The following is a 27,775-nucleotide window of genomic DNA, read 5'->3' on the forward strand; positions in this document are numbered from 1 at the left end:
TCTAGTGTGTTCTTTACACTTACAGCACATCTCAGTTGAGACTGGCTACATTTCTAGTACTCAGTAGACACGTGGGCAGACTCCTAATTTGCTTACCATGGTTATAGAACATTTGAAAAAATGCAGAAAGTAGATTTAAAAACACATATAAACTTATGCTAACTGGAAACAAGCAGTGTCAATATTTTAATATCCTGCTTGCTTTTTTTTTTTCCTGTGCATACTTTTTTTTTTTGATTGGTGATGATGTTTTACGTGGTTAGGATTGAACTCTGGCTCCATGTTTGCATTCTGCTACATGGTAGATTCTGAGACACAGTTGGTTTGCAGGCCACTGGCTTAATTGAGGAAAAAGGGCTGGCATAGAGATGTCAACAGGTCTGGGTCTTTTTCCAGTTTTGTCATAGTATAGTTACTTAGCCCTCTGGAAATCAGTTAGACTATAGGAAGGAGTTGAAATAAATAATTTTTGATTCATTTTAAGGTTAGCACTTTGAACGTGTAAATCAGTTTTAATAATAAAGTCCAATAAAAGAGCTTTCTGCCATACTATTGCGAGACTGGAAGAGACTCTGATTTTTATTCTGACAAACTACACTCTTTGCTTTCCCCCAGAATTATATTATGAAAAATTTCAAGTCTACAGATAATGTTGAAAAAAGTTTGTAGTAAACACTGTGTTTTACTACAAACCACCTTCATTCCACCATTAAATTTTTATCATACGCACTTTTTCACATATTTGTCCATGTGTCAATCCGTTTTAATTTTTTGGTGCATTTCAAAGTAAAATGCAGTTGTCCCTACACTTACCCCTAAGTATATTCTTTTTCACAGAGGTCTGACCTCTTGCACATCTGACTGTTCAAATTCCTAATTTGCTGTTTTTTTGTTTGTTTGTTTGTTTGTTTTTGTGATAGCTGAGAAGCTTCAGCTTATTGATGATCAGTTTGCAGATGCTTATCCTCAGCATGCTAAGTTAGAATGTTTAGAAGGAAAGTTAAATGAATATAAGAGGGAAATAGAAGAGCAGCTTCGGTCAGAAATGGCTCAGAAGGTAAACTCTGTCTTATCGCTTTTTTAAACAAGAGAGATGCTTTTACTTGTCTCTTAATTTCTTAATCTTAAGGACATGGGAAAGTATCTAGAACATTTAGTAGTGAATAGGCTACCATACTGTTGTGCACGTTACTTTTATTTCCAGTCAGTCGTTTTTTCCTTGCCTTTGAATGAATGCTGAAAATACAGTGAATGAGATAAAACAAGATGAATTCAACTAGATGTAATATGCTTGGAAAAAGCTTTACTATTAAAAGCAATCATGGAGAGAGAATTTGTTCTTCTTCCTTTGGTATAGTCATTGGTATTTACAGTGATTTTTTTTTTATCATTTGGCAGTTGAAGTATTTTAAAAATACTGAAATAGAAAAAATTAGAATGGAAGACTTTTAAAAAAAGGTCTGAAAAGAAATTAGCTGAATTCCGCAATGAATTTGAGTGAGCTTGCAAAGCAAAATTGGAAGCCCTTAATTACAGGGAAAAGAATACCCTTAAGAGACTTCAAGAGCACCAGGAGGTAATATTTTTAAATGATTTAATGGGTGTATATTTCCTGTAGCTGTTCATATACTGGCTCAGGATACATGGTGAGAGATGGAATAACTGATGGAACAAGGTGCTAGGGGAGCAATACAGACTGTGGTCACTAATGCAAATAGAAGCATCAGCCTTTGGTAAAGGATATGCAGGCTTCCTTCCTCTGAAACTGATGAAGAGTAAAGAACTGTGTACATGAATGCCAGTGCCATGAGTTCGAGAGATTCATACCCCACAAGCTCGATATTCTTAGGCAGATTTGAGAGTTTGGCAGAGGGTTTCAGGAAAGGGGTTCAGAGGTGTAGAGTACCTGCTGTGGGTGAGGAGAGAGTCCCCTCTCTTAGCACAGAGGACTGATCCTGCTGTTTTGAAGGCCCACCTGGAGTGGAAATAGACCAAACTAAGTGCTTTTGGGGGGAGTTTTCTGTTACAGCTCTCAGAAGACACTTGGCAGGTTTGTAAGACCTGTGAGAGTAGAAAGAGAGAGGTGGCTTGGGGAGTGGAACTTCATTCAACTTAATTCATTTTAATTGAAAAACCAGCCTGTTTAATTGAAGACACAGCAGTACAGCTGGATGGGGAAGGGAGCCAGAGGAGAGGGTGAGTGGCCATTAGGCTAGAGAAAAGGGAAGGGATATGTGACGATCATAAAGATACCAAAGAATAGTCTGGACAGACTGACAGGTGGAGGAATTAAGGACTGACCGAGAGTAGAGAGTGGCAGGCTGAGGGTTCAGGTGCCACTGAATGCAGTGTGCTACCATTGGAGGAAGCTGCAGAGGTGGAGCAAGGGCAGAGGTCCCTGAAGGAGCAGAATCTCTGGCTGTGTAGGTCATCTCGTCATCTGGAAAAGTGACTGGACAGAAGATGGAGAGGTTGAGGACTGGTGGTGTGAGGGTGGAAGTATGAGGGTCAGCGAAGGGAGTGCCTTTGCTCCTTTAGGGAAAACTTGTTGCTTTCCTGAGGGCCATGTCTTGGACCACGCTGAAGTTTGGGCACGTACCCAGTGTAATCCAAAGTGACTGTTATCAGGAGATGTTGACAGTAGGAGGTCTTTCCCTGAGTGTCTCTCCTTGCTTGGGTCTGCTCAATAAGACCTACTTATATAATGATAACTGCATCCTCTCTGCACTGTTCTGTGCTCTTTTTGGCATTTGGGCTCATTTTAGCTATAAATATAAATGAAACACAGGTCTCTCAGATTATTGGTTTTGTTTATAGTAGCAGGTTGATCTTCAAGATGAGATGGACTCAGCTCTACCAGTTTACAAACCAGAAAACCCCATATAGTTAAGTGGTTATCTAAAGGTTTTGAAGAAGAGCTCCTTAGATAATTGTCGTTACCATAAAAAGCATCAGGCCTTTATTTCTGCTCACAAGTATGCTCCCCACCCCCTCTCCTTCAAGACAGGACCTCCTCAGAGATGCCTTCTCCTATTCCCACTGACTGGCCTGTTGGACCTCACTCCTGCTGTGTAGTCTTTTTTATTTGTTTCTAAGTTATCACATCGTAGTGTAGTTGTTTCTCTCCCCCTGACTAAATTATGAGATCCTTGAGGATGGGGACCTACTGTCCACCTTTTCCGATCCAGCTCCCAGAACACTGTTTGACCTGTGGTAGGTATTCAGTAAATCCTTGCTCAGTGAAGACACATGCATAGGAAAGTATGGCACATTCATTCAGGAGTTCATATGAGCTTGCTGATCCTGAATCAGAATGACCTGCAAATTGAAACATTCAACCAACAATAGGACCATAGGGACACTATCCTTTCAGAGTTTGATTGCCAAATGCATATTTCGTTTAAATTTTTTCTTGCTGAAGAACTTATTAGATGTTAAGTACATGTCTGAGACATGCTAATTAACTAAATAAAATAATTAGACAAGGGGTGTTAGGGATCTAGGGTGATGCGGTGTAACAGTCATTGGGTACAGGGGTGAATTTTTATGAAAACAGGATAGGTAAAAGAATACCTCCAATTGGAACCTTCTAAAAGTGAAGCTGGTATCCTAAATGTCTGTTCTTTAGGAAGTAGTGTATTATTTCAAATCTTTTTTAATTTCTTTATCTTTCTTCCTAAAAATTAATGCTCGCCTATATAGATTAAAGCAAAAGAAATTTATGCCCAGCGGCAGATACTCCTGAAAGATATAGATTTGCTAAGAACCAGAGAAGCAGATCTGAAGCAAAGAATTGAAGCTTTTGAATTGTAAGTAGTGCTTATTTGTTTTGGATGTTCAGAATGAGTGAAATTAAAATGAGGAATTGCTAAATATATGCCTAAATATTCTAATGTTAATTATTAAGCAGAGTTCTTGGTTGTAAAGAGTGAGGTCATCTTTTTGTTGTTGTTTTTTTTTACATGGGCAGGCCCCGGGAATCGAACCCGGGTCCTCGGGCATGGCAGGCAAGCACTCTTACCTGCTGAGCCACCGTGGCCCGCCCGGTGATCTGGTTTTAAAAGGTAACATGTTAAGAGAAAGACTGGGGTTTTGCTATTAAAGTGCCAGATCTTAAGGTGAAAAGCAGAATGAGAAGGCAGCATCAGGCTGCATTTAGTGAGATAAAAGTAATAGTTGGAGGAAGCTAGTAATGCTTAAACCTACCATGTTTCACAGGTACAGGCAGTTATTCAGTTTAAATAGTCATCCATGTTCACAGTAACTGCATTCCGAATGTCTTTTAGACCTGCTATATCCACCTGTTCTGTTGTCAAAAAGGGAGATTTGTTACCTCTGCCTTGATTGGTAGTGGGTATAACTGTTTGCTGTGGTGTGTATTACTTTTTCTTAAGTGCTCACGAATGTTCCTCCTCCTTTACAGGCTCAATGAAAAGCCTGTATGGTTTTTGAAGTAAACCTTTCTTCTCATTTAGAATCTACTTAATTGATACCCATTTCAATCCAGGAATCTTATTTCATTAAATGGTTTGTTTTCATCGTCATTCATTTTTCTCAACTGTATAGGTTCTCATCTGTATTGGTTTGGATCCTTCTCCCTTTCTCCCTTATTCTCTTTTTGGGCATACTTAAGAGATAAATTGATCAAAAGAAAGAGAAAAAGGCATTACATGGTTCATGATTAGTTAATCACTTTACCTTCAACTTCCCATATTTCTCCCTTCCAAGCAGCTAAGTGGAGTAAATGCAGTTGATTGCTTTGTTACTTTATAGATTTGCCAGCAGAAGGAGCTAATGCATAGAGAATTTATCCTTTTCTTGGAATAATCCCTGTTCTGTAGTACTTGCTATTAAAGTATTAGATCTTAAGGTGAAAAGCAGAATGAGAAGGCAACAGCAGGCTGCATTTAGTGAGATAAAAGTAATAGTTGGAAGAAGCTAGTAATCAGTAACCTGATTCCCCTGCCCTGAAATTGGTTTGATGGTAGATTTAAATCTTACTATGAAGAACATTTCATTTATTGGTATTTGAAGGCTTACCTGATCCATCTATCTTTTGTTCTCTCTTATTCAATTCTTTTCAATATTCAGTCAGATTTTTTTTAAACCATTGTATACTCCCCCACCCCCTGTACCTCTAATCTGCTGTCTCTGCAAATTTGATATTCTAGTCATCTTTTATAAGTGACATTGTACATTTTTTGTTCTTATGTGTCTTGCTCATTTCACAGAGCATTATGTATAATGCTTTCAAGATTCTTCCGTGTTGCAGTAGGTCTCAGAACTTCATTTTTTCTCATGGCCAAATGTTCCATTGTGTATGTGAAACCACATTTCGTTTATGCATTCATTTGTCGATGGACATTTGGGTTATTTCCTGCTTTTGGCTATTGTGAATAATGCTGCTGTGAACATTGGGGCACGAGTATCTGTTTGTGACCCTGTTCACACCCTTTGGATATATATGTAGAAGTGGGATCAGTTGATTTTTAAAGAGAAAGAGGAAACTTCTAACTTTAATGTCTGTAGGTTAATCAGTGAAATTCCACAATTAGAAACAATTATGTAAGTATACTAGCTTAAATTTTCTTTGTAGCTTTTTGTAACTAATGTCATCCTTTCACTTCCAAGTGATTGTGGCCATTTACCACCTGTGATACTTTTTAAGTTATTTTCTGTAGCAAATCACTTTGACCTTGACTTGTTCACACTCCCCCAGCCAGGTGGCCCCAGCCTGGTGCTGCCGTCCAGGCCATCTGCCAGTCCAGGGCCCAGTCACTGGGTCAGCAGGTCAACTAGACAGGAGAACTGGTGCCTCTTTCCACTTCCTGGCAATGACAGTCAAAGAACAGTTTTCATCTGTTGAGATAAAAACAAGTATAATTTTATTCTAAATTAGTTACCTCAGATTATGTATTTTTCTTATTTGTTTTGTATGTTTTTGGTAATTCCAGGGCCCAGAGGCAACAAGAAGGGAAAATTAAAAGCATGGTTAATGCACTCATGAGGCGGGAACTGAATGTAAAGAGTCTGGAGGAGACCTTTGACCGAAAGCTCAAGAATGAACTTCTAAAGTAAGTATTTTGAGGTTTTAGAGAAGTAGTCTATTTGAATTCAGATGATGGTACCATGACAAAAGCTGATGAAGTAGAAAAGACTCATATTTTATGGCAAATTTAGTGTTTAAACAAATATATTTTTTTCGTTGACACTCAAACCTTTCCCTTGAGTATGTGAGTTAGAATAGTTCTCATAAGATTGGATACGGAGAATAGCATCCTCTGCTTGCTCCTAAAATTTCTCCAGTGCTTATTGAGGACTTGCAATTTGTTTGCTTTTTTAGAGCACCTTGTGACTTAACTTATGCTGCTGAGAAGCTGTAAAATTGGAAGTAAAATCGCGTTTAGTTCTCTCTTCCTCTGCCCCACTCATACTGCCACTTTGAGAGGAATATCTAACAATTTATAAATTAATCTACTTTAGTGGTTAGAGTATCTGTCAGTGAGCATGTGCTGTGTAGTCCTTCTAGATTCTACACTACCAGAATCAAAAGACGCTAATGAAAACAAACTATGTAATCAAAAAATGCTACAGTTAAGGAAAACTTGGGCAACTGTGCTGGGGCTTTTTCTTGAGTCTGCATTTTCTGTTTGGTGAATCATAGTTTAGCACAAAGACAGTAAGCTCAAGCAGGAACTTTTATCTCCAGTGCACAGTAGAGTTTATGACACTTATAAAAGTTCAGTTAACACTAAGTAAATGAATACAGAGAGAGAAAGTGATTCTGCCAGCTGTCCTGGGTATTTCTTGATCAGCAGCTTTTTCTTACTGCTCTGCCCATTATTTTTTCACTGATATCCCATTACTGAGTACTTGCAAAAGCTTTTCAAGGCAATGTGTCTTTGAAAGCATCTGTTAAAAAGAAATACAGTGCTTTCCCATCCTTCAATTGTGAAATGATGGATTTTACGCACGTATTTGATGTCAGTTCTTATAATGTAGTAGCAAACACTGAAATATCTTAGTTAAAATTTCAGAAACAAATAAATAAAAGTGTGCATGTTATATTTACAAAGTTATGTAAATAGTAAACTATCTGCCATTACCTGAGATCTTCCATGGGATGGAAATGTCTGGCTTTGGGTAACTGGTGACTGTGGCAGGTGTTGGAACGTGAAAGATATTTGCTACAGATTGTTTTTTCTTCCTCCTGTCTCCAAACCAGACATGCAGCTGGTAACAGCTGTGGAAGATGCAGTCAGGCTCCCTGAAGACATGCCTTTTGGTCTTGTCAATCTGGACAGGACACTGTTGGCGGTTGGTGCTCTATACTGTGCACAGCCCCTAAGGGAAAAGTGAGGAGGTGGGTGACAGAGGGACACATGGGTCAGAAGTGATGCGGTGACTTGTTTTCATTTGGGATGTTGTCAAATCACTGTAGAGTCTGTTGTGTACAGTGGAAGTTTAGCTTCCTTTACTTCTTTGCTTTTCATGTCAGTCAAGACCAATGGAGAAATAATTGCTTTCAGTAACCTCAGAAAACATAACCTTTCATTTTGTGTGGAGACCCAGTTTACAGGATTGTGTTCGGGATTCAGAGCCCTGGTTTTAATACTGAGTGACCTTAACGTTTATGCCTTCTTGGGTTAAGTGTCCTTAGGCACCTCGGTATATAGATGAGCTGATGTATTTTTAGCACTTTCTAGGAAAATGTCAAGGTCATTTTTAGTCATTCTCATTCTCAGGTATCAGCTTGAACTAAAGGAAGAATACATCACTAGAACTAATAGACTGATGGAAGATGAAAGAAAGAATAAAGGTGATTCTTGGTGGTGGGTTTTGGGAAACCTGTGTTTTTTCAATTTTGGTTTAGGTTAATAGCTACTGAGTTGAGTCTGTTTTATCTTCTAAAGAAAATGTAGATTACCCTTCAGTGCTACTACTGTTCTTTTACAAAATTTAAAAATAATCAGTCTTTCACTTCCTTTTTGCAAACCTTCATGTTTAATACTTTTATATTCACATAGGTTAGTGATTTGTTGACAGTATTTACTTCAGTATGTTTTGATTAGTAAGACTAATTGTCAAGAATGTGGCAACACCTCATTGCCATCTGATAAATACTCTATAATATTTTTTACTTAGGAAAAATTTTATTTTAGCTTCTCTTTCTTTTCTTATTTCTTTTACTTCTTATTTATTTTCATGCTTAATAGTTTTGCTTGTCACATAATCTCCTAAAATTCTTGTATGCATTAATCCAAGACTAGAAGAGTTGAATAATTTTTCAATCTTCAGATATTTTACATTACGGTATACTTTAGGACTTTGCCTGTGACAAGAAGTTGAATTTGTGGCAGAAATTTCACATGGATTCTTGGGAATAAACTAGGGCTAGATACTTGATATTGATTAGATGGAGAAGACAGTATAACTATAAGAAGGCATTCATTGCTATCCCTTTACAACTGTCTTGCAGCAATGAATACTTCTGTAGGAACTAGTACCATCGTGTATTCAGGAAATTACGCTTTGATGATGTATCTGTATAGACTTGTGTTAGATGAAGTAAAAATTGCAAAATAATAACGAGCGCATCTTTGTCTTTATGGTAGTTAAGATCTGTTGACATTAAGGCCCTGTGGTCTAACAGAACAGATGATGGAACTCTGATTGGCATTTGTGGTGGGAGCTATTTCACCATGTATATGGTGACAGTTATAACCTCCCATTACTTGTTGGGTAACAGTGTTTATTTCCTATTTGTCCATGAAATTTTGATCCCCGCCCCTGCTAGTTTAGCTCATGAAGTAATGTATGTTAGGCTTGCCACAGATTAATAAGTGGCTTTTGCATTCACTAGGAAAACATGATGTATGATCCATTGACTTTCTCTTTTAGAACAAGTTATGCGTTTGCAAGAAGAGTTTTCAGTTGTTAATTAAAAAAAAAAAAGCACTCAGTCAATATGTAAATCGTGTGAAAGAACTTCAGGTAATTGTTAAGCCTTCAGTTTTTTGAAATAGATGTGAGACAATATATGAAATTTTAATTTTAGTCATGCATAATTTATCTAGTTATCCTCTTGATGTGTTTGGAGTGTTTATTGTATGACTAAGAAGATGATAGTTGAGGATAATAAAATAGTTCTTAATTTTAAGCTAAGTCACATAGGGAAGCCAGAAAGAACATGCATCTGCTTGAAACCTGCTGCTGTCCCTTGCTGCTTGTGTGCCTTTGGGCAAGTTTTGTGACCTCAGATTCCTTCTCTGTTTAATGCCCAGATCATATGATTGTTGGAAGGAATTTGGTAAGCTAATTTATATGCCTGGCCCACGGTAGATGGTCAATACATGTTAGTTTCTGCCTCAGTCTTTTCTTCCTTCCTGTCAGCAGCAGGTAAGAATTCCTGTCATTACGTTGATACTTTATGGATTAAAATAAAAAGTTACACATTTGGCATACTGCTGTTTCTTTATCCCTTTACATTATTGTGCTATCTGAAACATAAATTTGAAATTTCAGGTACTTAAAATATATCTGTATATAAAATCTATTTTTTTGAAACGCTGATGACTTATTCAAGAACTTTGCATGATTCCATATCCAAATCTGAGTTATGTTATGCTAAGAAAAGGAAAGCACCTCATATGTGTAGTAGTGATTATTTTTACCCAGTCTATCCCTATTTATATTACTATCGTCATGATTATTATTGGGTCCTTAGTTGTATCTGGAAAATGGGGTGATAAATCTTAATCAGAATCACTGGCTTCCTAGGAAAGGGTTCTGTATAATTCACATTAGATGAGTGTTCTCCTACCCCAAATCTAGATCAAAGGATGAGTTCCATTATTTTTGTTAGGTTTTTTTTGTTCGGTGAACTAAATATCTGTCTAGTGACCTTAATTAACTTGTGATGTATGATTTAAAGCATCCTAGCTTTTATTTCAGCAACACTGTAAAGTTAGTGTTCAAATATGGTTTCTCGGGCGGGGCCACGGTGACTCAGTGGCAGAGTTCTCGCCTGCCATGCCGGAGACCTGAGTTCTATTCCTGTGCCTGCCCATGCAAAAAACAACAACAACAAGAAATATGGTTTTTCCCTTATTGATTTCAGCTTGAGTTAGAGTCTGTGAAATCCCAGTCTTTGGCAGTAACAAAACAAAACCAGTTGCTGAATGAAAAAGTTAAAGAGATGCATGGTTATTCACTATTAAAAGAAGAGAAACTAGAGCTTCAGACACAAAATCAATTACTTAAACAACAGTTGGAAGAGAGTCGGAATGAAAACTCACGTCTCCTAAATGGTATGGTTTTTTGTCTAATTTGCGTAGTTTTGTAATCATATTGTCATTATTCCACAACTGCTTTGACCCTGCTTTGTAGGCTTAAATTGGGAACATTTTAAAAAATTAAGATTCTTGCATGGAAATTACTTTTTGCTTCTGATTGCATTAAAGTGTAACTATAAAAAGAAATATTTGTAAATGCTACAAGTCTGCCTCTTTGGACTGCAGCAGGGGCTCTGTTGTTGTCTGACTGCAGGTTGGGTATGGTCAGCGGGGACAGCAGCAGGTGCCCGAGAGAAGGAAGGAGTGTGAGGTTGAGGTGGCTCCTGCTGGCTTGTGCCTCTGTCTGCCAACCTATATTACAGCGAACAGGATCTTTTTCCCCTTCTTAGGCATAAGCCAGCCATCTCCTGAGGTTGTGGTTTTCCAGCAAGAATTAAAGAAAGCAGAAAATGCTTTAGGTCTTAAGCATAAGGAGTTTGAAACCCACAAACAGGCACTGGAAAAACAGCTGCAAAGTGAAGTGAGTATTGCTCTTTGCTTGTTCAGGTATAATAGCGGTCTGTTTTAGAGATAGACAGACTTGGCATGAGGCAAGCAATCTCAGTCAGATTTATTGATCTAATAATTACTTTCCCCAAATGCTAAAGAGAAAAATGCTATTCTTTCTCATCTGAAGAAATTCTCCAGTAATTCCCTGACTTCATATTCATACTATTAATAAAGTCCAGAGGAAAGCAAACTCACCTAAACTCAAGATTTTGTGAGTGTTCAGTTGGGTCTCCTGTTAAAGTATCTCACTTTTCACCTGCTGGATAAGCAGTTTGATTTATAAATATTGGCTTTTTGATGTCTGCCTGCATGACTTGGAATAGCCATTCTTTAATATGAATGAATAAGTGACTAAGGCGGTGAAAAACTTTGTGTGTTTGGTTTGCTGCTATTGTTTTTTTTTCCATAGGGTCCCTGTTGATCACTGATGTAAAGCTTCTTAGGATAGGGAAGACAGAAAAACAAAATAAGCACAATAAGGGAATTTTTCCTTTTTCAGTAAACTGATTTGTTTTACATTGATTTTGTTTCCTTCTTTGTTTTCAGATTGAGCATTCTACGCAGTTGAAGACCCAATTATTAGATTATGAAGCTTGTGTAAAAAGATTAAACATGCAGATTATGGATTTAAAGCTGCAACTGAAACAAACCCAGACAGGTTAGAGCCATTTGCAATCCATTAATATTTTTTGTGTCAAGTTTGGGCATTTGTGAAGATATAATGATGGTTATTTATTGACTTTTTTGGTGATTCTTATATTAGGGGAAAAGCCAAAGAGTTTTTTCTTCTTGGAAGGAAAACTACCGCTTTGTTTCCAAAATACTAAACTGTGGCTCAGGAGCAAAAGAGCAGTGACATTCTGGTAGGATGGTTGCTCCATGTAGCCCAGGAGTCCCCAAACTCACCCTGGATCTGTGTTTTCCTTTTGTATTTGGTACTCTTACAGGAAGTCTGACTGGCTCTTTGGTGGTTCAGCATGTTCCTTGATGGAGAGCTATGTGTAGAAGAAGCATGGTGGTCTAGCAGGGAGAGCACTGCTGTCAGAATCAGGGAACTGCTTTGGTTTTGGACCATACCTTTGAATTTAGTTGTTCGACCAAGTTACTTTAACTTCTGTGAGTTTCGGTGTCCTCATTTGTAATGGGGATAATACCTACTTGCTGTGCTGAAGGAAGATTAAATAAGGTGGGGCCCAGTACAGTGCCTGGGGACAGATAAGAAGCTCAGGAGTTGGTTGCTGCTGGCGCTTTATTGCTGTCTACTATGGCTACAAAGAGGCCTGCTCCTGCCTACTTCATAAGACACTCCCTAAATCTTCAATACCGTCTTTCTTAGCTGCTTTCAAGCACAAAGAAAGACTCTGTTACCATGTCAAGCAGTTTCTCACACTTCCTTGTTTGAGCCTTCCTCACTTTTGGTTTGCCTTCTTCCCTTCTCCGTTTTGTTTGCTTCTACTGGCATTATTTTAATTTTTATCTCTACACTCATTTTTCTTCTGTCCTTTGCCTTTTGACAGAAAGGCCCACAGCTGAAATCATAGCCATCTTATATCATGAAAAAATAACTCAGTGAGGATGGATTGCCCCCTGCAAGCATCTTTCTTGCTGTCCATGGCAGCTTAGGGAGGCATTGTAGGAGAGAAGTGGTCACATCTGCTGGCTTTGCATTAGGAAATCCCAGCGGCTCCATTGCTTGCTGACTGTGTGACCCAACCTCAGTGAGTCCCAGTTCCCAGGGAGCAGTGATGGAACCTGGCTCGGCTCGCTCCCTTATCTGAACTTGCCTATACACCATGTGGTTTGCAGCAGCCCTGGGAGTTTTTGGAAGGCTTCCTATAGCGAAACGTGTTAATTATTTAACAGTCAGATGTGCAACAGTTCATGCTAGGCAGGAAAAATAAAGATTATAATTGGATTTACCTCAGTTCAGGTCAAGATTTTCAGCCAAATGAGTTCAGGTCTCGTCAGGCTTTGCCACCAAAGAAGTCATGAATGTATTTTCATTCTCAGAGTTTAGGATTTCAGAAGTGTGTATAACAGATTGAGGAATTATGCAGTATGAAAGAATGTCTGTGAAGCCACAGCTGGTACCTATAAGCTCCTATTAAATGTTGATAATTGTGATTACCATTGCTTAAGAAAGCTTAATGTGCAAGCTTTTCCTTTTGATTGCTCTCTGTCGTTTTTGAAAAAAACGATTCTCGAGTGTATTTTAATTTTACTCTATCCCTTTTTTCCTCATTTCCCAAACTCTGCTTTTGTGATTCTCAGCTCTAGAGAATGAAGTGTATTGCCGCCCCAAGCCGTCTCTGATTGACGATTCTGTCAGCAGATTGCTGGGTGACAGGATAATGTCTCACGATGATGATGTCAGTGATGATTTCCTGAAGAATCCTCTTGAACGGGAAAAGGTCAGGATAGTCGCAGTTACACCAACGACTGTGAGTTATTCCCGTCCAGAGACAGACTGTAGTTCCCCTGATTCTGGCCTTGAGTTTGTAATGAGTACTAAGGCCCGGGTGAAAGAGCTGGAGCGCGAGGCCGAGTGCCTGGAGAAGGCGTTCAGAAATTACCGTCAAAGAGTTATTCAGGACACATTTGGGAGCTCACCACCAGTGAAGAGTCCGCCACCCCTGTACCTGCTGGGAATTCGAGAAAACATCATCTGTAGTTCCGCAGAAGGATGTATTTTTGCAGAGGATGGAGTTGTTTCTGAGCAGCCTCACGTGGGCATGCCTCCGGAGGACAGTGACCTGCTGGGTGCAGCTTCTGAGCCAGGGAAAGGCTCTTCCCCCAGGCGCCTGTCCTCCACCCCCCTCCTGAAAGCCAGAAGAACCCTGAAGGGTGAAATGTTTCTGGAAGGTAAGCTGCTGTGAAAAGGACTTGCCCAGCACTCTTGGCTTGGGTGGCTTCAGCCTCGTTGGCCCTGTTTCCTGCCTAGGAGCAGACCCCTAAGCCCCGTGAAGAGTGCAGGATCAGGCAGCGGGCCCTGGCTGGCGGGGCCTGTCCCCTGGAGCAGCGTGCTCTCTTTCCCACTCTGCTGCTCTGTGTCTCTCCCTACACTCTAGGCTTGGTGTGGGGGTCAGCAATAGGAAGGGTGTCACATTCTAGCCTGTCACTTGGCACGCCGGGGTGGTGAGGGAGTGGCACTGTCCTTTCCTTTAGTGCTGCTTAGTTGTATAAACTTTATTGTGACCACTGCGGTTTAACTTGGGCCTGTGAAAGGTTTTGTATATCATTTATGTGTTACGCTCAGCTATTTGCAAGCATCACAGGTGGAATTTCTCCCCACGCTAATAGAAGCCATACTGGTATCTTCTCTGTTTGGTCCCTTAGGTCTGGACAGATCACATGTTGCCTTCCCCAATCCTTGTCTTGACCGGTCACCCCAGCCTTCATCTGCCACACTGAAGCAGAGTGTCTCCATCCCTTCTTCCTCCAGGCCCCTGGAACAGCTGGCAGGGTAAATACCACAGTCTGGTCAGCTCCAGACAAGTTGCATTACCCATGGTGTTCAGCTTTTACTTGGGGTTTTGGTTTTCCCAGGTGATATTAAAGCTTATGTGGCAATGTGTCATTTGCAGTCAGATTGGAAATTGATGTGTGTTCTTTTGAGAATCATCTGTATTACCAGGAAAGGAACAATTCCTTTCAAAAAAAATTTTTGCTTGTATACTGAAAATGCAATATAATATAAATAAGCATCTTCATAATTCCATGAATAGACTTGGCTTATAAAGATAAAAACAAGCATAAAAAATCCATGAAACCAAATCAATTCAGTTTATTTTTTAAATTGTAACAATTTCACAGATCACTAAAAAGTAATTTTAAAAAGTATTGTGGCATATAAAGAGAAGATTTCACTTTCTGTATCATTGAAATGAATTCTAAAGTGAGAGTAGTATCTAGGGTATGGCTGTTGGAGCAGAGTGGAGGGAATGTTATTGGGAACTACTCCACTGGGTCAGCCTAGTGTATTATTCGAGTTAGATATGGAGCTGTTCCCCGTGTCTGGTCCTCCCCCTGCAGGGTGTTCTAACCATAGTTCTGGGTCTAGTGCGTTCTACTGTTCAGAGTTGAGAACTGCCACATGTGTCTTTAACAGTCCATAATTACTTGTATATATTGCACCTTTTTTGATAAAGGGAAGCCAAGACCTGCTGAGTTAGGCTGCCTTGAAGCTCTTCAGGCCCTGGATTTTACATCTTCAGCTGGTTCATGATGATGTGTTTTGTGGTTCCTGAAAAAATAAACTCCATGTAGGACTGGCATTGGGAGGGTGACCTTACTCTTTGTTGGCTACTGGTGTGATGCCGTCAGGGAACCATCTGAGTGAATGCATTGGCCACTGTGAACAGCACCTGCTCCCCAGAGAGCCCTGGAGGCATGGTGGACTGTTTTTCTTAATAAGCCAAAGATCATTTAACTGTGTTTGAGCTTTTTCTTGAGTCACAAAAGGCTTTTCATCACACTGTGCCTTAAAGTGTTTTGTTATTAGAACTGTACATTCATGAATTCTATTCTTCCAATCCAGTCTTTACCAAAAAAAGCAAACTGAACTTCAAGGAAAAAGTAAACTTTCAAATCTGGACAAGATAGGTTTTGAGGATAATGAGGAACTTGAATCATCTTTTGAATGTAAGTTCATCTATAGGTATATGCTTTTATGAGTTGAGAATATAGGAAGCTAAGTTTTGGGGAATTATGCCCATTGCTATATAAAGCATATTTATAATAAATTAGGACATTTAATTTTGAGATAAATCCGCAAATGCAGAGATGTCACCTTGTGTTTTTACGTCATGTAGGTTTTCAAGGGTGCATCTCAATTCCCTTTTTATTTTTAATTAAAAAAAAATTTCAGGGCAGGCCATTGTGGCTCAGTGGCAGAGTTCTTGCCTGCTGTGCTGGAGACCCAGGTTCGATTGCTGGTGCCTGCCCATGTAAAAAAAATAAATAAATAATTTCAGAATAACTAATAATTTCAAAGTTAGAACTGAGTCCGTCCATGAATCCTTAACTTAATTTACCAAGTTTGGGATTACCTTTAAAATGTGATTTTGAAAAATTTGTTTTTCCTTTCTGTGGAAAAATAACATGTGAGAATGTTATTTTTCTTGAAATTATACTGATTCTGCTGTTTGCCCAAGATGTGGAAAACCCCGGTCTTGGTAAAAGACTGGAGGTGAAAGCATATTGGCCTAATGGTCCAGGAACTCATATCTTGGCTGTGACCGTAACTTGGTCACATCCCTGCAACCTGCAGCATATTGCCTGAGTGTCTGAGACTATAAAATTGGTCATCTCGGGTGCTTTCCAGCTTGAGACATTGTTAGATTAGTTGTATATTACCTATTGTTTAGCCCATAAAGGCCATTGTTAAGACTGAAAGTATAGCTTTTTTTTCCCCTTAAACTTTTCATTTTGAAATAATTTCAGACTTGCAAGAAAGTTGCAAAAAATAATACAGACCCCATAAAGAGAATTCCAACATATCTGCCCATTCTACCTAGATCAGGCAGTTTTAACATTTTGTCACATTTGCTGTATCGTTCTGTCTATCCTTCTGTCGGTCTACTTATCTCTCCAGTTTCTAAATATTTGAGAATACATTGTATACCTCAAGCTTCTTGAACACATAATACGTCCATGTACATTTCCTAAGAACAGGGCTATTCATTAATACCACCACCTTAAGTATAGTCACTCAGTACAAGAACTTTAATATTGACATGAAGCTTTCGGTCTGTGTTCCAAATTTTTTTCATGTGTCTGTTTGGGTCTTTTCTCTCCATTATTAGATCTAGTCTAGGATCGTGGATTACATTTAATTGTCTTTGTCTCTTTAGTTGCTCTGGGAGTATAACATGTTGAACAATTAAGTGGGTAGGCTTAGTAAATTTTGTGAATTACGTTTAACTTGCCAGCTAAAAGAGAATTTTGTTGAACCATTTATATTTAAATGGAATTACAATGTTTGTCAGCAATCTAAATTAATTCTCTGTCACTGGATTGATTTCTTCCTATTGGCTCAGAATATAATTCTTTAAAGGATAAGACCACTTTAAGAAGAAAGTACACTGGCAGACAATTCATTGAAAGTACTTAGGATCCTGTAAGAAAAGGGCTCCCCCCAAACTGCTTTGGCTGAAGTTAAGGAGCCCTGTAACTAGCCCCCATCCACCACAGCTGCCCCTTCTCTTGCGGTCCTTACTAGGACTCATGGAACAATTGTTGCACCTCCCCTAGGTGCATGGGACAGGCTGAGACACTTTGAAGGAGATGGGCTGTATCCTGCTGTTGACATGCCTGACAAGGCCAACCCTGCTGTGCCCCCCAGACCTGAACCGTACCATTACCCAGGTAAGTTTGCACTTTTGTTTCATTTATCACGGGAGGACTCTTTGTATGGGCAGGTTATGGAAAGTCTTGGGTTGGGGTGTTATCCTTCTTGGTTATTTTTTTAGGTAACTCAATGTGTACAGGTAAAGTCAGGGCTGAGGAAAAGTCTGTGACAGAAAGGTTCTCATTTAGTCTTCCAAGGCCAGTTGCTCTTAAAAAAATTGTTTGACTTGTCTAGTCTGACATAGCAGTTACATTTTTACCTAAAGCACTTCTGCAAGAACCATTCCACGGGAGCCTTAGTATCTAATTGAAACAATGGTACCTGCTGATATACATCTTTAGTGTGACTTTAACGCTTAAATTATTTTTTGCTCTGTTTGCTTCTTTCATTTCTTAAAAAATCAGGGCAGAAACAAACTGCGTGCTAGTCTTTGAAAATGCTCATGACACCAAGTTAACTCAGTGCTGGAGGGAAACTGTTCATGAGACTTCTTGTCTCCAGCCCACTTTGTCTTTCCTCTTATCTTCATCAGATTGCCCACCCCTCCCCGGTGGTACAGGGCTCAGGGAGGAAGGAGGCAGATAGGTATGTGAACTTTGTTCCAGGGTTTGGGCAACAGCCAGGTGCTTTTCTCCTTGGACCAATGTATTTACGCCTCAAACTTAGTAGGAAATTCCTCAGATAAAGCCACCTTTTATCCCAGTCATTGAAGAAACATCGTTCTCCAAACAGTTGGAAATCCTCTTCTAAGCAGTTTCTTGGTTTAAGCAGTATTCAGGAATATGAGGAATTACTGAAAGAAGGAAGCGATTCTCAGAGGGTAGATTTTGCTGGTTTCCAGGGAAAGCCTGATTTGGAAAGCATTCCCTCATTGAGCAAGATTCAGTCGAAAGCCTTCCCTTTGCTGAGCTCTCTTCTAGAGGCTGGACCTCCAGCTGAGAGCCAAATCAAACCCTTGCCTTCGTGGAGCTTAACATTCTAGTGGTGGCTGACCTGGGGGCGGGGGCTGTGTGTCAGATGGTCAGCATGCCATCACGGCATCTCAAATGGGAAAAGTGAAGACAGGAGCCATGGGAGGAATATCTGCTAGGCTCCTATTTGGTAGCAATCTGGTGAGGTAAAGAAATAAAAAGAATATAGAATAACCAGGAAAATCCCCTGAGTGAGTAGTTGTTCTGCCTCTGAGTTAAAATGTAGCTTATAACAGTGGTTTCAATTAAGCAGTGTGTTTAGTTTTTGATAATCCGAGATATTCTCATATTTATCATATCATTTCACAAAAGGAGACAAGGCCAAAACTTGGTACCCTTGAGGTGCCCAGTGGAAATGCTTCTTTTCTTTGCTGTTCTGTCCGAAGTGAGTTCTCTTTGCCACTCAGGAGCTATGGAATCAAGATAGAAAAAAATGTGCCGCTTTGTCTTCTCAGTACAAATAACTTAGTTTCTCCTCGTAACTTTAGAATAGATTCAGAGTCCTCTGGTGAACCTGTTAACTTTTCTGCCTGTTAGCATTGCACAAGTTTAAAAAAATTAAGGTAGCCAGGAGCCAGAAGAGGAAGATCAAAATAATTATGTGTGAGATTGGGATTTAATGAAACGTTTGAGGTGTAGGTTTCTGTGCGAAGAGGTGTAGGTTTCTGTGCGAAGAGCTGTAGCCATAGACACAGAATTAAAACATGGCTCTTGCCCTCATGGACTAAACATGAGAGAAACTAATATATTATACTTTTTTTTCAATGGGCAGGCACTGGGAATATACATGCAAATATATATTCCATATATATTCTTTTAATATGAGGCAGGAATCAGATATTGCATGGACACGGTATTGGGGGCGTTGTGGTCACTCTAAGAATAAGGGGGCCCCCAAGGAAGATGGCATGGAAGTGGGGTCTGGAGTAACAGATGAGATTTTGTAGGGAGAGGCAGGAGGGAGCAGGTCAGGCCAAGGAAGAAGACCTTTAGAGCAGAGGCCTCAAGCAAGAGCAACATCAGCTCTAGAAAGAGGCCAGGGAGCTTGGTGGTAGAGCTTGGATTTTCTGAATGCAGAACCTAGTGGTATGTGGAAAAACCAATGAAATGTGACCCCTATTGCAGCATAAAAACGAACGAACAACTTTCAGTAGTAAAGGTAGAAAAGGAGAATTGCAGGCAGGTCGTCAGCCTAGATTGCTTTGAGTTTAGACTCCATCAGAGTGGAGATGTTATACAAGCAAATCCATCAAGTCCACATGGCCATTCAGGAAATAGCTCTGACACTGGTGAAGATGGAGTGTTTGATGTCAGGGAGACCACAGGGGTTGGTTGTGTCTTAGGCCAGGTCTATGGTGACAAAGATCCTCCTTAGAGCAGCAACAGCAGCAGGAGGAGGTTGACTCTAAAAGCCCTGATGACTGAGAAGACAAAGAGTCTGACTGAAGGGACAGTAATGATGCTGCGGGTATGAGGCTGGTGCTGTGGGAGGCCCTGGTGGGGTTGGAGGAGGACTCATTAGAAACACAGACCTGAGGCCTGGGACAGAGGCGGATTTAGGCTTGGTCATTTCAGAGGTGAGTTTCAAACCCCAGGTCAGCCCGAGAAGGCCACTGGGAATGGCCCGGTGCTGGAGCAGGGGTGCTGGTGCTGGTTTGGTTTTGCTTTGCTTTGCGGAGGAGGGACTTGAGCATAAGGGGAAAGAGCTGATCGAGCTGCTCTGTAGGGGAGCAGGGACTCATGCTTAACCCAGGGCCTTGAGGAGACAGGAGGAATGGGACTCAGGTGCACAGATGGGAACCACAGGCGCTCAGCCTTGGGAAGGAAGGAGGAGCAGGGGGCTGGAGAGGGGAGACAATGTGAAGGAAAGACTGTTGACATCGTGTAGTTCACATTGAGGGTGACCCGTGTCCACCTCATGCAGGGTTAGCACTGGGTCTGGGGCTGAAGACACCAAGGGTGGAAGAGCAGCTTGAAGTCTAGCAGAGTCAACTAAGAATCAAGCAAAGTCTTCCCCTGAGTCTTGGCCAGGGCACCTGCAGACTGGTACTTCATTTGTTTGAAAAATCTGATGCTGGAGGCTGTTTGTTCTTTATTTTCTGTCCTAAATGAGACATGAATGGGACCCCAGTTGGAGAGCAGAGGAAAGAAGAAAAATTATGGGAACAGCATCTGAAAGAACAGAGGCAGAAAGAAGAAAGATGGCAGTGTGAACAACAAGAAGCTTTAGAAAGGAAAAGAAGAGAATTAGAAAAACTGGATCAAGAAAGGGTAATAAGTACACCTTAATTCTCTGTTCTAGTTTCAGTGTCATACACCTTCAGTACTTAGCCTTGGGAGGTGAGGCTGTAGTGTGTCCTGAAGTTACTGGAGTGACAGATAACTCCTTTAAAAAAAAAAAAAAAAAGAAGTATTGTGGTAGTAGTTATGTACCTTAAACTTAGATATTTAAAAAACCTTCGGTAGCCATCCTTTACTCATGTTTTAAGAGCAGTGAGAAAGGCCCCATGTAGCCATTCTTTCTGTTTAGTGTTTTAGAGCACTCTGGCCTGCCTTCTCATTTGGACTGTGCTATGCTACAGCTCTTCATCTTATAACTGGAGTGTATGGGAGACACACTCTTTCAAGGTCCACTGGCTGGAACCAGGGCTAGAACTGGAGGAAGTCATGGAAGAGGCACACACTACCTTTCTTCTTGCCTTTTATGTCCTGATAAGTGTCTAGGCAGATGGATAACCTTGGCCACTGAGCATGCTTGATCGTCTTCCTTAAATCAGACTTCCTTATGAATGTTCCTTGGACTCCTGATTAATTTGGATCTTTTTAAAATGCAGAACACTTTAGGGAAATAACTCCCTTCGTTGAGGTAGCATGTTTGCTTCATTTTAATGGTCACATGCTTGGTTTTTTTAAAAAACATAATCCTCTGGTATGCAGTTCGTACTTAAAGGTTTCAGGATCACTTTAGTGTACACTTATTAAACTGAAAAGTTTTAAAAGTGTGTTTGTGAATTTCCTGTTTTGGTGCCCATCTATTTTATAGAGGATTTTTGAAGAATCATTGAAGGTTGAAATAGAAAAAGAATTACAAATGAATGTTCAGGAAATGAAAGACAAATCTGCTTGTAGTGAGAACGGATTAGAAAAATACATGCCGATCATCCAGCAGGGGCACAGTCAGGACCCTGACCCGGTGGAGCAGGTGAGGGTGCTGCAGAAAGTACAGTCCATGGGCAGGGCATGCCTAGGGCTTCTTATGGATAGTATACTTGACAGGAATCTGTCTTTTCCACGGAAGACAAAATGGTGAGGCCATAAAAAATCCAAAGTTGAAGTGGAGCCTCACATCTTGTAAGTATATTACGTTTTTTTCAACAAAATCTTATAGCTTTTACTAGGGTCACAGATTTAGGGGATTTTCATTTGTGAAAGCTTGTAAGGGTCGGGATATCTCTTATTTAAGAAGAAAGAAAAATCTTTCAGTGAATGATGAGTGCATTCGTACAGCCCAAGGCAGTAATTTTCAGACTTGCATAAAACACTGTGGATGCTTAGAATGTATAAAATATAGTTTGTTTTGACATTTGATAAATTTAGTGTTAAGATATCACCTCTTGTTTAGATTTCCTCATTATATATATATTTGAAATGTATTTCTAAGAGGCATAAAGTGTTTTATAAAATTAATACATATCTAATTTCAAATTTTTTATCTCCCACCCCTTTGTAGCAGAGCTCAAAAATGACATTCAACAGGGAAAGATCACTGTCTGACACGCTGCCCCCTAGTGATAAAGCAAGGTATGGATTTCCAGAACCTTGTGTTCTATAGGCAAACCATTGTCAGGGTGCTGGTTTGTTAGGTAGGGGTAGCTTGCAAATATTTGGAGGTTGTCTGTAAGAAAGTACTGAATCAATCAAAAGTACTAACAACAAAAATCAGTTTTTTCACCTGTGAAATTGATCTCGATTGAAATTGTAAGCTAGAGCTGAAATGCCTAACAGAAGGAGTGAGAATACTATGAAGATCCCAGATAAACCTGTCAGGAATATTTTTAAATTTTTAACTTTTGTCTTTTCCTAATTTAGTTTCATGGTCCTTTCTCAGGAAGAACCAGATGACTTTTGGTGATAGTGTTTGCTGTCCAGCTTCTTACTCGTGTACTACAGTGAGAAGTTATGTATTGGTTTTGCCTATGCTGTCTCTGTGATAAAACAAAATTCTTAATAAAGTTTCTAAATTTCGAATTTAGAGATTTTCCTGTTTGGAACTGTGTTGTACAAACCAAGAATAACTGAGGTAAGTGACACCCCTCTTCATTCTCATAGTTTTCATTATACTAGAATGAGCTACTTTTTGTTTTTGTTTTGTTTTGTTTTAGTCCTGATACCTTACTTTTTGAACATTTTTGTCTGAAGTTTTCAAATTACTATAACCCATCTTCTTGGTCAAATGCCAGTTCTCCATTTATTTTGGAAGTTTCACCTGAATTCCTTCCTCCCCAGTACTCTGCTCCAGGACCTGGGACTCTCAGTGCTAAAACTGATGGCCACGCCTGTGCTCCCCGAGAAAGGCCTGGCCTGGGCATGTCTTTCTAATAAGAGTCTAGAGGAGATCGTGTTCCTCCACAGATACAAACTCGGCTGAATTAATTGTTGTTGCCAGTCAGTTATAGAACAAACTGGAAAGGAGATGTGTTGGAGTTTGTTATTCCTTGGGCTTGTTGTACACTCAAATTTTTCATTCAAGTCTACTTTTAAAAGTAATTTAAAGAAGTAAGTTGTCCAGGTACTCTTCATTATCACACTTAGCATATCAAACATTTAATTGTATTGCCAACAAGAATTTGGCTTCTTTTAGTTTATCAGTACACATATATCACTTCAGGTAACACTTTCCGATATTACTCAGTCCAACCCTCACCCCATTTGTATTTTGAAAGCCCATTTCTTTTCTAGCTTCATTTCTTTTCCAGTCAGCTTACATTTTGAGCATTATTCTAAATTTGTGTATCAGGGCAGAGTCCATTTAAAGAAAATTAAATCGTTCTCATCTTATATAGTATTTTCGGATGGCTTTGTTACCTGGCATATGTATCAGTACAGATTGATCTCTAGAGGCTCTCCTGCCCTCGAATGAATCTCTGGTGATAGAACCTAGGAATCTGTAAATCTTCCTCAGGTGATCCTTAGGCCTGATAAAGCTTAGATATCAAAATAGTAGAGAGGAGGGGTCAAGATGGCGGCTTAGCAATGTGCGTGTTTTAGTTCATCCTCCAGAACAACTACTAAATAACCAGAAACAGTACAGACCAGCTCCCGGAGCCACGATAGTGACCGGACACACAGCGTACCGCAGTCTGGACCAGCTGGACCGGCTGCGAGTCTCCAGAACAGTGAGTTTCCCAAGCCGCAGCGGCCGGCGCCCGGCGCCTGTCCCCCACAGGCGGCTTCCTGGGGGGAAGGGAAAGAGACTCTTAACAGTAGCAGGGACTGAATCCCACCAAACACCAATTGTGGCATTAATAAACAAATTCTGACTACTAAAAATAGGCCCCCAGCTCAGGCGAACCTAGTCAAGGCGGAGGTCGCTTATTGGGCTAACTGAAAAAGAGGAAAGGGGACGAAACGGAGGCCTTTGTGGCTGTTTCTGCGGAGGCTTGGCTGCCTCTGGATTCAGTAGCGGGTTTACACAGGCTGTAACTGCCCCAGGCATACGCAGAAACGGACTGCTTTCAGGGCTGTCTCCCGCCTGAGCCTTCCCCAGGGGAGGGGTGAAATGCAACTCAGGTGGAATCCCTCTCTCAAGGAATTCAGACCCCAGGGCTTGGCAATTTGAAGCCATTAAAACCAGCCTACAACCTCTCCTCTGTCTCCACCACGCCTCCAGCAGGGAGAGCCTTCCAAATTAAAGGTGCCATAACATCTTTTGCTGGTGGGACCCGCAGACAGACAGGCGCCACATACTGGGCAGGATAAGACAAACAGAGCCCAGAGACTTCACAGGAAAGTCTTTCAACCTGCTGGGTCTCACCCTCAGGGAAAACTGACACAGATGACTCCTTCCCCATAGGAGGCCAGTTTAGTCCTGGAAAACCTGGCTGGAGTTTTCTGTAGGTATTCTGTAATACCTATGTAGACCCTCCTAAGGGTGGGGAGGGAAAAGGCACCTTACAAGCAGGACAAGAAACAAGAAAACAAGAACTGAAAAATCACCCTCTGTTAAACAAAACTTAAGCTAGAGGCCCAGAAAAAGCTGAACTGAAGGTCAAAGAACAGATAGACAACAAACTCATCTAGCAAGAAAACCCTAGGCAAGAGAAGTGAAAGCAATCTCCAGAATAAACTAATTAAGGTAATTAAATGTCTAGACACCAGCAAAAAATAACAAATCACACCAGGAAAATTGAAGATATGGCCCAGTCAAAGGAACAAACCAGTAGTTCAAATGCGATACAGGAGCTGAAACAACTAATTCAGAATATATGAACAGAAATGGAAAACCTCTTCAAAAACCAAATCAGTGAATTGAGGGAGGACATGAAGAAGGCAAGGAATGAACAGAAAGAAGAAATGGAAAGTGTGAAAAAAAAAATCACAGAACTTATGGGAATGAAAGGATACAGTGGAAGAGATGAAAAAAACAATGGAAACCTACGATGGTAGTTTCAAGAGACAGAGGTTAGGATTAGTGAACTGAAGGAACATCTGAAATCCAAAAAGAAACAGAAACTATAGGGAAAAGAATGGAAAAATACGAGCAGGGACTCAGGGAACTGAGTGATAATATGAAGTGCACAAATATATGTGTTGTGGGTGTCCCGGAAGGAGGAGAGAAGGGAAAAGGAGGAGAAAAACTAATGGAAGAAATTATCACTGAAAATTTCCCAACCTTTAGGAAAGACCTAAAATTACAGATCCAAGAAGTGCAGCGCACCCCAAAGAGAATAGACCCAAATAGGCGTTCTCCAAGACACTTACTAGTTAGAATGTCAGAGGTCAAAGAGAAAGAGAGGATCTTGAAAGCAGCAAGAGAAAAGCAATCCATCACATACCAGGGAAACCCAATAAGACTATGTGTAGATTTTTTCAGCAGAAACCATGGAGGCGAGAAGACAGTGGGATGATATACTTAAATTACTAAAAGAGAAAAATAGTAGAGAAAAATTGGGGCTTTTAAGTCTATTTTTGTTCAAAATTTCTATTGTTGAATTTATTGTATTATCCTTCTTGGAAAAGTTGCCTTCAACAAAATTTGTAAATTTGCATAAATATTTGCGAGAGAAAGATGCTGTCATTTAGGAAGAGATACTTTTACATTGAAAAGTTACCTCTTTTCAACGCTGTATACTATTATGATTATCAAATATTAGAAAACCTTGAAAGGAATTTTCTTTTAAATTTAATGTGGTGATTTCAGTTGGTTTTCAAACAAGTAAGCTCTTCCCTTGTATTTCTTGATTTTAATTTTCATGAGGTAGAACTATAGAAATGGAAAAATCTCTACACCATTTCTCAAGAGGCTTCTTTGTTTTGTGGCAGGTTTACTGCCACACTTCATGTGATCTTATCTAAATAAGCCAAGTTTTACACTCTTGAGTTTATTCCAGTGTCTCATGTAACTTAAACAGAAGGTATTAAAGGTTTTAAATAGTGTGCAAGCCAGCACATGAATGGGGTTCCTGATTGGTCTCCTCTTGTGTATAAAGGAGCCAGTGACTTAGTTAGAAATGTTAAGTTGAAAAAGTGACACTAGCTGGTCCTTAGCAAGGTGGTCAATTGTGGATAATCCAGATGCATGGTCACACAAGAGCTCAGGAATTTAAGTAGGTAGATAAATGAAACCCTACATAAAAGTTAGTTCTGCATTCCCTGTTAGACCTAGATTTTATGTGCACCCAAATAATTCTTACACCTTGGGTTTGTAAATAAATAGCCAGTGGTACCTGGACCCTTACGGAGGCAGCTCTCTAGTCAGTGGCAGGGTTTAAGTCTTGTGCTCATCCCCGAGGAATATGGCTTTTATTTGTTGGAGAAGCTAGTCAGAAATCCTCTAGTCTTTTCAAGTTGTGTACTTTGTGCGAATATAGCCCAGTGAGTTACAACATTTTCTCAGCTTGCTCTCACTTAAAATGGATTTCTGCGAGAGAAAAAAAAAAAACTACGACAACATGGTACGCTATCTTTTAGACCTGATTTCCTTGCAAATGTAGAATCTTGATTATGCACATTACTCCGAAGCGACACCATACTGAGAACAAAGGAAGATAGGATTTCTGTATGGTGAAAAGGCAAGTAAATGAAGTAATTTTATTTCATTACTTGGAGTACAACCATAACTATTTCCATCAAAATAGATCTTTAAAATAAGCATACACAAGTATTGACAATTATCTACAAGTGCTTAATGTAACACTTGAATAGAACTATAGGAAGCCCTTGGCACTGCTAGAAAATACTGATTCACTGTTAGGTTACAAAAAGTTATACATAGCAAAATTTAGTGCTCTTTACATAAAAAATATTAGACTACTTAAACAAAACTTCCAAAGATTCGGGGTAACAGCTACCAGAATTACGAAAGTAGAACTAGGCTTTAGATAACACTACCTCTTGTAGGACATTAGACGGTAACAGCGCCTCCACTGCAGTGGGGAAGAAATTAAATCTTCATGCAACAGGAAAACAGAACACAAAGCTGTTCTGAAACAACTGTTATACAAGAGAGTTTCTCCCAGTTAGAGGGTAAAAAGACCAACACAGACATTTTTAGGCATTAACCGAAGAAAGAATCCAAGTGAAAAATCATACTTGATGAGTTTTCAGTTTTAATTGCATCCTGATAGAGATATGCTTCCTTTCAATTTAATACATTTCTGCACATGTATATGTTTTGAACACCAGGAAACAGCCAAACCACAGCTTAACTCTTAACGTGAATAGACATAGTTAACTATATAATGCAGCCCCTTTTAAAAAAGCGCTGATGCACCCAACAGTTACATGTATCATTTCATAAAGAACAACATAAAATTTACTAATACCCAATACCTATATCACCTAATGTTCTGGAACACAGTGATTTAGAAGGCAAATTTCTTCTGAAAATGGCTTAAACTCAAGCAGGTTTCTTGCTGACCATGAACTCTATTATTCCAGGAAACTAAGATTTAGATAAGAAAAACTGAAATTAATACTAACCCTAATTTAAATTAAGTATTCAAGTCTATAAAAGTAGGTCTGTGTTCTCTTTGCAGTTAGTTTTAGATAGTTCGTATGAAACTGTAAACTCACTCTAGACCATTTAAGAATGGTTTAGAATGGTGGTCATTTTAATAAGGTAATACTTCTTAAGAAAAACATTTATGGATCAAAATTCCATGAAGAATTTAAATATTTAAAGCAAATACTCATTAAGGCAGAGCAGACTGATTTCCCAAGAACTGACAAATGGACCATTACCATTTTATAAAATTGAGGCTGGGAGACCTGTCAATAAGTCAGAATCCAGCTTATTCAGAAGTGGTGCAGCAGAATTATAGGGGCTCATTTTAGCATAATAGTAGAGTTCTGATCAGCTCAGGAAATTAATGTGTCCTGGACTTGGGGTG

At 39.7% G+C, this 27,775-nt stretch overlaps 1 protein-coding gene across 1 annotated transcript; it reads left to right on the forward strand.

Annotated features, from left to right (window-relative positions):
- Window positions 1-895: 895 nt before the first annotated feature.
- Window positions 896-22,400, forward strand: LOC143672522 (centriole and centriolar satellite protein OFD1-like; the record flags this gene model as incomplete). Its single annotated transcript, XM_077147127.1, is given in 19 exon segments — window positions 896-1,057; window positions 1,399-1,446; window positions 1,448-1,576; window positions 3,703-3,809; window positions 5,955-6,074; window positions 7,746-7,819; window positions 8,902-8,942; window positions 8,944-8,994; window positions 10,121-10,310; window positions 10,685-10,815; window positions 11,391-11,502; window positions 13,116-13,706; window positions 14,181-14,307; window positions 15,382-15,485; window positions 17,097-17,210; window positions 20,278-20,435; window positions 21,208-21,366; window positions 21,895-21,965; window positions 22,254-22,400. Coding segments are annotated over 19 exon segments (2,532 nt in total), but the record flags the coding sequence as incomplete, so codon positions are not given.
- Window positions 22,401-27,775: the final 5,375 nt, after the last annotated feature.

This window comes from Tamandua tetradactyla, chromosome Y (genome assembly GCF_023851605.1).
Source record: "Tamandua tetradactyla isolate mTamTet1 chromosome Y, mTamTet1.pri, whole genome shotgun sequence".
In the NCBI taxonomy this organism is placed as follows: Eukaryota; Metazoa; Chordata; class Mammalia; order Pilosa; family Myrmecophagidae; genus Tamandua; species Tamandua tetradactyla.